The sequence below is a fragment of the Hyla sarda genome, chromosome 6, assembly GCF_029499605.1.
Source record: "Hyla sarda isolate aHylSar1 chromosome 6, aHylSar1.hap1, whole genome shotgun sequence".
Taxonomy (NCBI): domain Eukaryota; kingdom Metazoa; phylum Chordata; class Amphibia; order Anura; family Hylidae; genus Hyla; species Hyla sarda.
The window spans coordinates 54,429,926-54,444,120 of NC_079194.1; the positions used below are offsets into that span (position 1 = coordinate 54,429,926).

The 14,195-nt window shown below is 45.0% G+C and overlaps 1 protein-coding gene across 3 annotated transcripts in view; it reads right to left on the reverse strand.

Moving 5' to 3' along the window:
• Positions 1-14,195, reverse strand: part of UBN2 (ubinuclein 2) — a 58,444-nt gene that overhangs the window by 23,054 nt on the left and 21,195 nt on the right. For all 3 annotated transcript variants that reach the window (XM_056523779.1, XM_056523778.1, XM_056523777.1), the window contains 4 exons: positions 13,329-13,447; positions 10,884-10,997; positions 4,721-4,864; positions 2,188-2,238 (listed from right to left, as the gene is read on the reverse strand). In XM_056523779.1, the coding sequence (XP_056379754.1) occupies positions 2,188-2,238; positions 4,721-4,864; positions 10,884-10,997; positions 13,329-13,447 (428 nt within the window). The remainder of the gene's footprint in view (positions 1-2,187; positions 2,239-4,720; positions 4,865-10,883; positions 10,998-13,328; positions 13,448-14,195) is intronic.

Genomic DNA, 14,195 nt, shown 5'->3' on the forward strand with positions numbered 1-14,195 from the left:
AGTGGAAAACTTTTTTTTTTTTTTAATGAACTGGTACCAGAAAGTTAAACAGATTTGTAAATTACTTGTATATAAAAATCTTAATCCATCCAGTACTTATTAGCAGCTGTATGCTACAGAGGAAATTCTATTCTTTTTGAATTTCTTTTGTCTTGACCACAGTGCTCTCTGCTGACACCTGATGCACGTATCAGGAACTGTCCAGAGCAGGAGAAAATCCCCATAGCAAGCCTATCCTGCTATGGACAGTTCCTGACACTGACAGAGGTGTCAGCAGAGAGCACTTTGGACAAGACAAAGAAATTGAAAAAGAAGAATTTCCTCTGTAGCATACAGCTGCTAATAAGTACTGGATGAATTACTGTTTTAAAATTTACAAATATGTTTAACTTTCTGGTACCAGTTCATTTAAAAAAATTAAAGTTTTCACCGGAGTACCCCTTTAAGTATGCAGGGATTTTTTATTTTTGTTTTTTCCCCTATTCGCCTTCTAACAGTCATAATGCTAAAAAAAATAAACACATTTCCACCTACAGACCCATATAAGGGTTTGTTTGCTCCCCCAATTGTACTTTGTAATGGACAATGATTTTACCACCAAGTCTACAGTGAAACAAAAAAACATTTGTGGTGAGAAATAAAAAAAATAAAACACCACCATTTTGTAAATTTTGGGGGATTCAGTTTCTACGCAGTGCAGCATTTTTTGGTAAAAATGCCAGTATATTCTGTAGGTCCATACTATGATGATATCCAATTTATATAGGATTTATTTTCTTTTACTAATTTAAAAAAAATAAACATTTTGTACAAAAATTTATATGGTTAAAAGTGTCCTCTTCTGAACTCTAATTTTTATTGTAGTTTTTATTGGTACCATTTTTGTTTTGATGGATCGTGATTGTTTTTTTACATTTTGTTATGATATGAAAAGACTGAAAATCTGCAAAACGTTCATATTTTTTTTTGAATCAGATGTTTTTATTAAACTTTTACAGTTTAACAAAAAAGTAACAACTTACATGCACACAACCCGCCACCCCTCCTCCCACCCCCCAAACCTACAAACAGTCCGCCTCCTCCTCCCACCCACACAGCATAAAAACGTTCATATTTAACGTGTACGCTATTGATCGTGCAGTTTAGTTATCGGTATAATTTAAGTTTGTACATTTACACATGCAGCAATACCACATGTTTATTTATATAATTTAAAAAAATTGAAAAGTTAGAGGGAGGGGCTTATTCACGTTCATTGCAACTTTTTTTCTCCCCACTATTTTTCTTTAGATTGCATACACTGTTCAATGCTGCTCCATAGAACAGCATTAATCCATTGCTCCAGGGTGCCATAGCTTTCTGCAGCGACAATAGGATAGCAAGGAGGCAGGTAGTTGCCCTCCCGCCAAACCCTCAGCTGATCAGGTCCCTGTGATTTTATTGAGGTGGTCCTGATCAGCACCCTGCTCTAACCGGCACTTATTTTTATTGCTTGTAGACACCGCAATTTTGATCACATCTAAAGGGATAATGCAAGACATCAGCCCAATTGGTGATGTCCGGGCATTAACCATGGGTACTGGTTGCTAACAGCAACCGTGATGCACCGAGTATGAAGTGCGCTCAGTAGTTAAAGGGGTTGTCCAGAGGATTGGTGATGTGAATCCTGCATATATATATTATACACTTTATATATCTCTATCTATCCCAGTCTGACCCCCTACTGCCCCATTTTTATCTCACCAGAAAACACTTAAGGGTACGTTCAAACGTACACAGATTTGATGCACAGGATTTTCTGCTGCAGATTTCAATGTAAACTAAATGACAGTACAGATTCTAAACAGCCCAAGATTCTGGTTTACACATTTACTATGCAATTTAAAAAAAAGGAAAACTCAGAAATTAAACAAAGTTATCAACACACTTCAATTACCTTTTCTGCCTCAATGTTTCCATGATATATCCTTTTGATATTTTTGCTAAAAACTTAAACATATAGCTGATATTTGTCAAAATGAACAATCCTTATACAATAAAGGAAGAAGTCTGACACCTAACATCGTGCTTCCCCATTGGCCTCTTATAGTTACAGAAACCTCACAAGATTAATTACCTCAGGGTTTATTGGGTGAATACCCTTCCCATATTTGTAATGGACCTGTTTGGACAGCTGTATATACTTACGGAGCAGAAGTGAGGTGGTTATGTACACTGCGACTCTCCTTAAAAAGCATCCTATAAAAAAAAAAAGTCAAAATATCACTGCAAGCAGCAGAGCCAGGTTTTAAGCACACAACTGTTTTGATCGAGGTAGAGAATGTGATGGAGGACACGGGTGCTAATTTTCAATTTTTTTTTTTAGGACAAACACAGAAGAAATTACATAGTTAGTACGATCGAAAAAGACATATGTCCATCAAGTTCAACCAGGGAATTAAGGGGTTATACATTTAAAATTTTGCCCCGTCCAATATGGCTGCCAAACCATGTGATCAACTGTTGTCTTAAACACAAGCCTGACTTTGTATCTCACTATGGACATTTACAAGTGCGTGTGATTTCATGAATTTAACAGGATAAAGGTGAGAGGAGTAAAGTCATAAAACAAGTGGATGCTCTGACTAGGGATCGACAGTTTATCGGTTTGACAGATATTATTGGCCGATTTTCACGATTTTTGACGTTATCGGCAATTACCTTGCAGATAATCCGATAATGCCCCGCTCCCCTGCATTGCACCCCCCCCCCCCCCAACGCACCAACGGCCAGAGACCGCTGCTGCTCCACTGCCTCCCCCATCCCTGGTTTTATAATTACCTGTTCCCGGGGTCTGCGTTACTTCTGGCTCCTGTGACGTCCTGCGGCATCATGTGCGCTGCGCAATGACGAGTGAAGTCCTCAACGCGACGGCAACAGGAACAGGTAATTATAAAACCGGGGATGGGGGGAGACAATGGTGCAGCGGCGGTGGCTGGACTAAGGACCGGCAGGGGGAGAGAATCGGGCGGCGGTCTCTGGCCAGAGGATTGTGGGGGGGGGGGGGGGGGTTTGGACTCAGAAGGACCCCAGGACAGGCGGGGGAGAGAAGCGGTGGCAGCAGTCTCTGGCCCCGCAAAAGACGCTGCAGTTCATTGATTTAAAGCACCCGCTTTAAATCGATGATCTGCAGCCGCTTCTTCGGGGCCAGAGAAATAGCCGACAACTTATACCGGAATATCCGTATAAGTTATCGGCTATCGGCGTGAAAGGCCACAGATTATCGGTATCGGCCTTAAAAAAATAAAAATCAATATCGGTCGATCCCTAGCTCTGACAACAGTAAATAAGCTTTGTGAACCTGTTAGCCACAGTGTCCTGACAGATTGTGAGAAAGAGGTTATCACATATGATATTATGTGGATTAATAACTTAACATTTACGATTCTACATCACAATGTAACCTTACACAGCAATTTGTATATCTATAGCTCACCGAAAACAAGACAGCTGCCAGATCATGTGACTTATGTAAGAAAAGGCTGATCACATAATAGCACTCTTGCCCAGTTTTATACATTTTTGATTAACAGTGTGCACATTACACACATTTAACTAGAGGCTTAAAGGGGTACTCCACTGCTCAGTGTTTGGAACAAAATGTTCCGAATGCTTAGAGCAGCTGCCGGGAGCTCGTTCTGTCATAGCCCCGCCCCCTCATGATGTCATGCCCCGCCCACTCAATGCAAGTCTCCCTCCCATAGACTTGCATTGAGGGTGCAGGGTGTGACATCACGAGGGGGCGGGGCTATTACGTCACAAGCTTCCGGCGCCAGCTCTAAGCATTCGGAACATTTTGTTCCAAACACTGAGCAGCGGAGTACCCCTATAATTGCTTGCAGGGATTGGCATGCAGTGGCCAAATTGATTATGGAAATGGACCGGCTTTAACAAACATGGTACAGGAGGTAGCCTTGAACATGTGTGCCAAATTGTGAATTATTCTAAGAAACTGATCTAGAGAAGAGGTTTTTTTTTAGAAAAACGTGTAATCCAATATGGCAGCCAAACCATGTGGTTAAAAGACTTGTAACAAACAAATAATATTGATCACACTGTAACCACATACAACAATTTAATCATCTTTACCATTGGTGGTTGCAGAGAAGATGTTTTAATATTGTTCAAAAACATGCCACACAAACCAAAAAAGCTGCCTGACCATGTGACCAATGAACTTCCGTTACAACAAATTATGCACAGCGTAGGTCTCTACCATTAGGCAAAATTTCATGAGTTTTAAACAGTGAGGCAATTACAGGCATATGGAAAAAATAAACGGCATTATTGTTATATAAATTTAATATGGCCACCGAGCCATGTGGTCAAATACTTTAAAACAAACATCTATGAGTCTAGAATGTAATAGTGTAACCTTAAAGAGCAATTTGTACATCTATAGAATGCTGCAAGATCATGTGACCTGTGACCTTTATGTTACAAAAGATTACACAGATTCCATTGCAGATACCATTGGGCAAAGTTTTATGAGGTTTGGAGTAACAGTGCAGCTATTAAAGAGACAAATTGCGGAATAATAAATTAATTATATTAATAAACAATATATTATTATCTTCTTATTCTGAACAAGAAAGTGACCTTGCAACTTCTTTGCTTGGCCACCTAAAAGATAACTCAAACTGGGAGCTCACAATACCATAAAACTGCACGAATACATTACCTGGACTGCATCCACCCTTTCGGCCATAAAGGTTTTACTTCTGTCTCCATAAAGGTCTTCAGGTAATCTTCAGCAGATTGACTTTTATTGGGCTCGAGTTCATAGCAGCCTAGCTTAATCTTCACCAGATTACACAGTAAATTCCTACATAAATAGGCAGGAAAAAAAAAAGGTATACGTTTATGCAAGTTATATTGTTAGTAGCCACAATTATATATCCACACACACTAATATATATACATATACACACACATACATACACACATACATACACACACACACACACACACACACACACACACAGTGTCATGGCCGTAAATGTTGGCACCCCTGAAATTTTTCAAGAAAATGAAGTATTTCTCACAGAAAAGGATTGCAGTAACAAGTAACAGGTGTGGGCAATAAGGAGATTTTTATGCATACCGTAAAATCTTTTTATCGGAGGATCCATTGGGGGACACAGACCATGGGTGTATGCTGCTGTCACTAGGAGGCTTGACACTATGATAACAAAAAAAGGTCGGCCCCTCCCAGCAGGATATACCCGCCTACAGGCACCTGAGCTAACCACTTTTAGTCCCAGAGCAATAGAAGACCGACAGGTCAAGAGAAAAACCACAAACAGTCGGAGCAACTAGAAGAAAAAGGTAACTGAACACACCCTCAGACAGATAACTGAAATAGGAACACCAGAAAAAGGGGTGGGAGCTGTGTCCTCCAATAGATCCATCGAGAAAGATTTTACGGTAAGCATAAAAAATCTCCTTTTCTCTATCGGCTCCATTGGGGGACACAGACCATGGGACGTACCAAAGCCTTCCCTTGGGTGGGTAAGGAAATCAGTAAGGTGGACGGCTGGACCACCGCCGCCTGCAACGCCTTACGGCCCAGAGGAGCATCAGCTGATACAAAGGTATGAATCTTGTAGGACCTTGTGAAAGTGTGCTAAGACGACCACGTGGACGCTTTACAGAGCTGCGAGGCCGAAGCCACGTAGCTGAGTGCCCAGGATGCCCTGAAAAACGGGTGGAATGAGCCAAAACCCTGAAGGGTGGGATCTTCCCTTTGCAGCGGTAAGCTTCCGAAATAGCAGACCGGATCCACCGAAAAATGGTGGCCATAGAAGTATGTTGTCCTGTACGACGACCTTACGGAAAAACTAAAAAGGGAGTCACACTGCCGAAAGGAAAGAGACTGAGAGACAAGTCCGAACAGCCCTCACCACAACCAAGTGGTGGAGCAAACGCTCCCAGGGATGAGAAAGGGGCCGGACAAAAGGACGATGTCCTCATTGAGATGAAGAAAAAAAAAATCAAAACCATCTCAGGTAAGGACGACAGACCTGGACGGAAAACAACTTGTCATGGTATACAACCAGGAAGGGAGAACGGCAGGAAAAAGCTGCCAGCTCTGAACCCTCCTAACAGAGGTAAGAGCAATAAGGAGGCGAAGAGAAATGTCCCTGAGAGGCTCAAAAGGAGGGCCTTGCAGGACATCTAAGACCAAGTGCAAGTCCCAAGGGAAAAAAGGGGGCTGATAAGGAGGGACAGCATGTGCCACTCCCTGAATTAGGTTTGGACATGATAATTGAACGCCAGAGGATGTTGAAAAAGAAAGGAAAGGCCAAACCTTTGACCCCTAAGGGAGCTGAAAGCCAACCACGACCGGAGAAAAAGGCTGAGTTTCACACCAACAGAAATAAGACCGCCAGGTATGGTGGTAAATCTTTGCAAAGGAAGGCTTGTGAGCCCTCCGCCTGGTGCGAACCCATTAGGAAGAGAAACCGCAGGTCCTCAGAACCGCTGTCTCAAGCGCCACGCCATCAAAGGCAGAGACTGTAATAGGGGTGGCACAGGAGACCTGATATAGGAGGTGTGGACAATAGGGAAGGCGCAGCGGTAAGTCGTTCAGGAGCCTGATGACAACGTACCATGCCCGCTGGGGCCAGTCTGGGCCACGAGAATGGCAGGAACGCCCTCTGCTATGAGTTTCCTCAGGACCCCGAAAAGAGAGGAAGAGGAGGAAACAGATAAGGTAGGGCAAAGCCCGACCAATAAAGAGATAAGGCAGGACCAAGCATGACCAAGAGAGAGGAACGCTTTGGTTGTGGCGGGACGTGCAGAGGTCCACGCCTGGAGGGCCCCAGAGGTTGCAGATCACTGCAAACACCTCCGGATGTAGGGACCACTCGCCTTGGACGGCCGAGGACTGGCTGAGAAAGACCACATCCCAGAGACGCCCAGAATGAAGATCGCCGAGATGGCGGGAAACCCGAGTTCCGAACGATCTTGTGGTCGAGAGATAATGGAAACCTGTCCCACCGGAAGAGAATCACCAGCTGAATAGGTCGGTGATTAAACTGGGCAAATTGTACGACCTCCACGGCCATCGCTAACCGACCCAGGACATCCATGCAAAAGCGAATGGAAACTGGAGCAGGGTGCCAAAGTCATCGGACTCTTGATAAGAGTCAGTCGATTGGTCGGCGGAGTCGAAAGCGGGCAGAGGCCGCGTCGAACTGGAACCCCAGGGGACTTGTCTCACTTCGGTTGGATGGTCAATCGAGACAAGGTCTAGAGGTTGAGACTAAGACTCTCCAGGATCTGGGCCCTGGCTGGAACTCTGATCAGGAGGTCGTCCAAGTAAGGAATCATGGAAACAACTGCTGTCCGTAAAAGGGCTATCACAGGCACCAGGACTTTGGTAAAGGTCCGTGGAGAACTGGTCAGACCAAAATGGAGAGCCACAATAGAAAATGACCGTCCGGAACTGCAAAGCAGAGGTACCGCTGATGACCGGGAAACAATGAGAAGTGGAGGCAGGCATCCTTGTTGTCCATCGAGGAACGAAAATTCCCCATGAACCAGGGACAACAGCACTGAACGGAGACACTCCATTCGGGGTGGGAAAGCAGAAGATGCTGGCCGAGATACTCGAGAAGCAAGATTGGAGGAACAGAAACGCCTTTCTTGGGGACCACAAAGAGGTTGGAATAAACCTCGAAAACATTCCCCTGAAGGAACCGGGACAATTACTCCCTGGATAAAAAAGGAGCTGGATCGTGAATGTGCGTGGTCCAGGCATCCCAGAAGAATAAGAGGCGACCAACCACCCGAGAAAGGTCGGCGGGTGGGGGGCGACCCTTCAGACCTAGGAAGGCCTACCGGTGCCTGATGGGACTGCAAAGCGGCCGGAACGGATAGCCGACTTCCGGGAGGACAGGTCCGGAAGGAGAGAGCCCTCTTCCCGTGAAGGCCCCCAGCTGGACCCTTTGTTGGTACCAAAGGTCCGCAGAACCGGAAGGAGGACTTACGATGGAAAGCGGTTCTGTGAGCCTTATCCAGAGGTAATAAAGAACTCTTTTCTGCCCGTCGCCTCACTTTCTGAAGGCAGCGTCCACGTTCAGGCCACATGGAGGGACGGTGGCTACCAGGTAGCTTGTGGCAAAAGCAGCACAGTGGCTGCGCATGGAAGCAGAACACAGAAAATTTCCAGCTGCGGAGCATCGGAGAGCTAGATTAAATAAAACCTTCAGAGGGATCTTGAAGACTACCCTGGCAGAGATGGGAGACCATACAGAAAGGGCCCTTGACACCCAGGCCGAAGAACCTGCTGTCTCAAGGCAAAGTTTGCCAAAGTCTCCACCTTCATGCCTGCTGGATCCTTGAAGGCAGCCGCATCAGCCAACAGCCGGGTAGGCTGGAGAGGCGGGAGACCGTCAGATCCACAGTTGGAGAGGAGGTCCACCGAGCAATGAGGTCCTTGGCGAAGGGAAACCGCGCTTGAACCTTCTTCGTTTCCTGAAACTGCATGTCAGGGTGCCTCCAGGTGGCTACCAGCAGGGCGTAAAATTCAGCGTGAGAGCTGAAAGTCTTGGGTGCCGGTCGGGCACAAAGAAAGGAGACTTCTGGAGCCACGTCCGAAGTTCCTGGGTCCTTTAGATGGAAGGCGTCTCTTATGGCCGAAACCAAAGAGTACACCACATCAGGCATCAGTGCGTTCCTCTGAGTCGGCAGCCGAATCTGAAACCTCATCCACAAATTCTCCAGGTGAATGGGAACGAGGTGAGGCAGCCCTGGAAGAGGTCGGGAACGATGAGAGGAACCTTCTGGACCACGTCTGAAGTTCCTGGGTCCTTTAGCTGGAAGGTGTCTCTTATGGCCGAAACCAATGAGTACACCACATCAGGCATATCCATGCGGTCCACTGAGTCGGAGGCCGAATAAGAAACCTCATCCACAAGTTCACCAGGTGAATGGGAACGTGTGAGGTGGCCCTGGAAGGGAGGGAGACGGACCTGGTACACGGGTCTGGAGAGCCAGAGTGGCGACCACGAGAGCGTGGACGGAGTAACGGGGCGAAGCCTGCGAGGGGAGCGCCCGTGCCTGCCAGAAGACTCAGGGAATGAGTCAGATGAAAAACACCCCTATGACGCTGCAATAGCGTCAGTATAGGGGTAGAGCAGGACCCTCCGGAGGGCCGGTGTAGGGGAGACCTGAGCCAAGTCGTATAGACTGGGAAAGGGAGGGAACCCAAGCTGGGGGGCCGGCCGAACCCACCGGGTCTGGAAGACAACCGGGGTAGTATAGCAGGGGGGTCTGGGGGAGCAGGCAGAACAAGTGGTTCAGCAGAACCAGACATTTGAGTTACAACTTTTACAGACTTAATGAGTGTCTAACACTCCCGGTAACTGTTTAGAGGGAAGAACAGTTCTGGGTATGGACATAGTAAAAAATAACTCTCTCACCCAAGTCTGTGTCCACAGGGCAGCTGCTTGAGAAAAACTCCGCTCTAGGTCAGTCAGAGAGGAGAGACTGCCAGCCAATGGCAAGAGAGGGGCATGCTAAGAGCAGGGGCCCCAGACTGACTGGTCCCTGCCACCCATATGTGCGCACACAGCGCTAATTGGTGGCCAGTTCGCGCCATGCAGAAGCTGCGGCGGTCCTGGTGGGCAGAGCTAAAGCACACCGGGCCACCGAAGAACAAAGAAATATTAATGGCGCCCGTTCCCTGCTCCGAGCGCATATGCGAATGCTGGAAGCCGCCGCTGCCGAAAGTGAAAGACGGGCGCAATGTGCGCCCGCAGAGAATACGGCGCGGCTGCCGAGGGGAGCCACATTAATAACAGTGTCCCACACATAAGTGTGCAATAAACTGTGCCCCACACATAAGTGGCCAGTGCACATAAGTGGCCAGTGCACATAAGTGGCCAGTGAGATAAACTGTGCCCCACACCTTCACTGCTCACCCCAGTAATAAAGAATTACCCCTGTCCAGCCAACCCCTAAAGTGGGCCAAAAAACTGAGGGTCTCCAGAGGTTGCAAATCCGCACCTGAGAAAAGAAGGGGGGGGGGAAATACTCACCTCAGTCAGAAGAACTTACCTCATGAAGTCTTCCTATGAAGTCTTCAGCCAGCTTTGTCACCTGCATCATGCTGAGCTTCCATAGCAGGCGAGCAGGGATGTAGGGGGACCCGGACCCATGAGGTACAACCCCAGGCGCTGACCGTTGGCGAGAGGGGGTTAACAGTACATCACAGATGTCTGCCCCCTCAATCGCAATGGGGAAACAGTGAACCGCAGATCCTGAGTCCCCACCTGAAAACAGGAAAGAAAACGGAATTTAAAAAAAACTAACATTCCTAAATCTAGGAAAATAATAAAACATAGGACCTGGTCTGAAGAGAACTCCAGACCATGTCCACCTCCTTAGACACTAAGCTAAAAATGATTACCTCAGGTGCCTGTGGGCGGGTATACCCAGAAGGGAGGAGCCGACTTTTCTTGTTGCCATAGTGTCAAGCCTCCTAGAGACAGCAGCATACACCCATGGTCTGTGTCCCCCAATGGAGCCGATAAAGAAATTAAGTTAAGGGTGCCAATAATTTTGTCCAGACCATTTTTGGAGTTTGGTGACATTATGTCCAATTTGCTCCCTTTTCCTCCTTTTTTGGTTTAGTTCCAATAAAACACAAAGGGAATAAACATGTGTATAGCAAAACATGTGTTACTGCAATCCTTTTCTGTGAGAAATTCTTCATTTTTTTAGAAAAATTTCAGGGGTGCCAACATTTACGGCCATGACGAGAGAGAGTGAGAGTGTGAGAGAGAGAAATATCTACGATCACTTTGTTATAACATGGTTGAAATGTCCCATATTACCTTAATGTGTCATCCCAGAAGAACTTTTTCCTCGGACCCATCACTCTCTTTCCAGGCTTCTCTTCATCTTCCTCCTCTGAGGGGTTACGGTCACCATCATCCCCAGCTTGATGCCTAAAGGTGAAAAAGGAAAATGATATTGATTTCCTGCTTTTGTTTCTACATGCAGGAAGTCTCCACTAAGCCAATAACTGGCCGAGGCAGGTCAGCTAGAAAGTGGTCGTGCGTGGCTTGGGATTAGGGTAGCCGAGTATTCTTTTTTTTTTTGTTTTATTTTTTGAGACTTGTGTAAACTTCATGTAAAAACATATGCTCAATCCTAATACATAAATTAGTCTATTTAGTGCACTGGGGGCATTCCCTATCCACTTTATACACTGCAACACCCCTCTGGCTGGTCCCCCTGCTGCCACTACAATAGACACTATTCCCCGTTCCATTCTATGCCAGTCTGTTGGTGGTGACACTTACAGCTTCATTCATGACATTATATGTGTATTGTTGGGTACCTTAGTGAGTGGTCCAATTTTGAACCTTTGTATTTACTTTCCTGCACAGTATTTGTTTTCTTTACTCTTCACTACACCATGGTATCTCAGATTTATCTGTTTCTCTTTATCCTGTCTTATGTCCCCAGATGAACCCTGCCATCTAAGTGAGGGAAACACGTTGGGATAAATTTCTTCATGACAGGAATTTGTGGTAGGGACATGATTAAGAGCATTTTCTTACACATTGTTGTGTAATACCCCTACTATTTAACTGCACGTTAGCTATGACAAGTAATTGTAGCCCTATTGATGCATCTATGTCTTATTTGGCCTTTGGCGGAATTTCTTTATTGTAACTCCTTAAGGACACATGATGTACTGGAACATCATGTGTCCACTCCCGATCTATATCGCGGTGCCGCGCGCTATTAACCCTTTAGACGCGGTATGCCGGTTAGCTAAGGGGCTGTTCGGGATAGCCACGGCGAAATCGCGGCATCCCGAACAGCTTACAGGACAGCAGGAGGGTCCCTACCTGCCTCCTCGCTGTCCGATCGCCGAATGACTGCTCAGTGCCCGAGATCCAGGCATGAGCAGTCAAGCGGCAGAATCATCGATCACTGGTTTCCTATGAGAAACCAGTGATCAATGTAAAAGATCAGTGTGTGCAGTGTTATATGTCCCTATGGGAGCTATAACACTGCAAAAAAAAAAAAAAAAAGTGAAAAAAAAGATAATTTAACCCCTTCCCTATTAAAAGTTTGAATCACCCCCCTTTTCCAATAAAAAAAAAAAAAAAAACTGTAAATAAAAATAAACATATATGGTATCGCCGATTGCGGAAGTGTCTGAATTATAAAAATATATCGTTAATTAAACCGCACAGTAAAAAGCGTACGTGCAAAAAAATTCCAAAGTCCAAAATAGCGCATTTTTGGTCACTTTTTATATCATGAAAAAATGAATAAAAAGCGATCAATAAGTCCTATCAATGCAAAAATGGTACCGCTTCAGGTAAAACTGGTAAAACTTCAGATCCCGGCGCTAAAAATTAGCCCTCATACCTCCCCATATGCGCAAAAATAAAAAAGTTATAGGGATCAGAAGATGACAATTTTAAACGTATTAATTTTCCTGCATATAGTTATGATTTTTTCCAGAAGTATGACAAAAATCAAACCTATATAAGTAGGGTATCATTTTAATCGTATTGACCTATAGAATAAAAAGGTGTAATTTTTACCGAAAAAATGTACTGTGCAGAAACGGAAGCCCCCAAAAGTTACAATTTTGTCTCACAATGATTTTTTTTCCCGTGTGGCCATAGATTTTTGGGCAAAATGACTTGCGTCATTACAAAGTAGAATTGGTGGCACAAAAAATAAGCCATCATATGGATTTTTAGGTGCAAAATTGAAAGAGTTATGATTTTTTAAAGGCAAGGTGGAAAAAACGAAAATGCAAAAACGGAAAAACCCTCGGTCCTTAAGGGGTTAAAGATTTTTCAGTTGATCTATTTTAGATGGTCTTATTAAAGGTTATGTTTTATACTGAAATTTTTTTAGGACCAAAATAGTTAAGAGGTTGCTCAGTCTTTTTACTTCCACTTCCCCAGGCAACTCCTGCAAGTTTGCAGCCGGCGGAAAGCAGACGAGAGTAGGAAAGTTACGCAATTGCCTAACACTCACTGACTATTGGAAGTTGAGCAAGTGGCCTAGCCACTCAGGCTACTCTGTTTACATAACTCAATATATGTTAACAGGGCGGCTCGCAGGGCTATGCCAGTTGTGTGATCCCCATCAAAAAAGTCAATGGGAGTTACTCAATAGGGCTTTCTCAACCATCTCCTGCTGCTGCAAACAGGCAGGAGATGGGGGCAACACTTTTAATGTGTGGATAAATGCTCCACTTAAGAAATAGACAAAGACAGTGATAAAATGGCTCCTATACATACTTGGCATTTCTAGCTTGATTATGTGCCTGACAGTCCTCTTGGTATCTGTTCAGCTGGACAGGCATCACATTACTGATAGCAGTTTTTAGTTTATGCAGTGGTTCTTTCAGTCGGTCATCCTGACAATGAAAAAAAAGGAGTATCGCTAGAACTGTTTACTGCTGTAGAGCATGTAGTTAGACATAAAGGACTTCCACAAAGAGAAGTTTTATACCAAAAAATCCTCCCAAAATTAAAAATGCAACCTCTATCAAGCCAAATTAGGCAATAAATGATATTGATCCTTACTGCTGCGGGGACTGTGATTTGGCACCAAACAGATTTCACAATACAGAAAGTAATTTCATCCTCTATTTTTGTACAGAAACAAATTACATGACATGTAAAGCATTTTTCTAAAAAAATAAATTGACATCTTACAGTACAGGAAATACTACTAAATGCACGCACTGACAACAAAAGCCCCAAAAACGAACTTCAGCATTCAGTTATGTCCCAGACAGCTATGTAAATGATACAGGGGTCATCTGAATAGACACTGGTCTTGCCACAAGGGGCATAAAAGTGCTTAGTCTGCCTATAAAATGGGTAGTGTACCCCCATGGTGACAAATGGCTGACTGCTAGACATAAGATGTCTCCGACACTCTGAGCTAGTGCCCAGTTGACGGTCAGAGGGGGACATCATTGAACTGAGAGAATCAGGGTGGTCATATCAATACATTTCCTGCCATTTTGGCCAAGCTGTTAGGTGCTGGAAGCAGTGGTTACTTAAAGGGGTACTTCCCCCCCCCCCCCCTAGACATCTTATCGCCTATCCAAAGAATATGGGATAAGATGTCTGATTGTGGGGGGCCAGCCGCTGGGG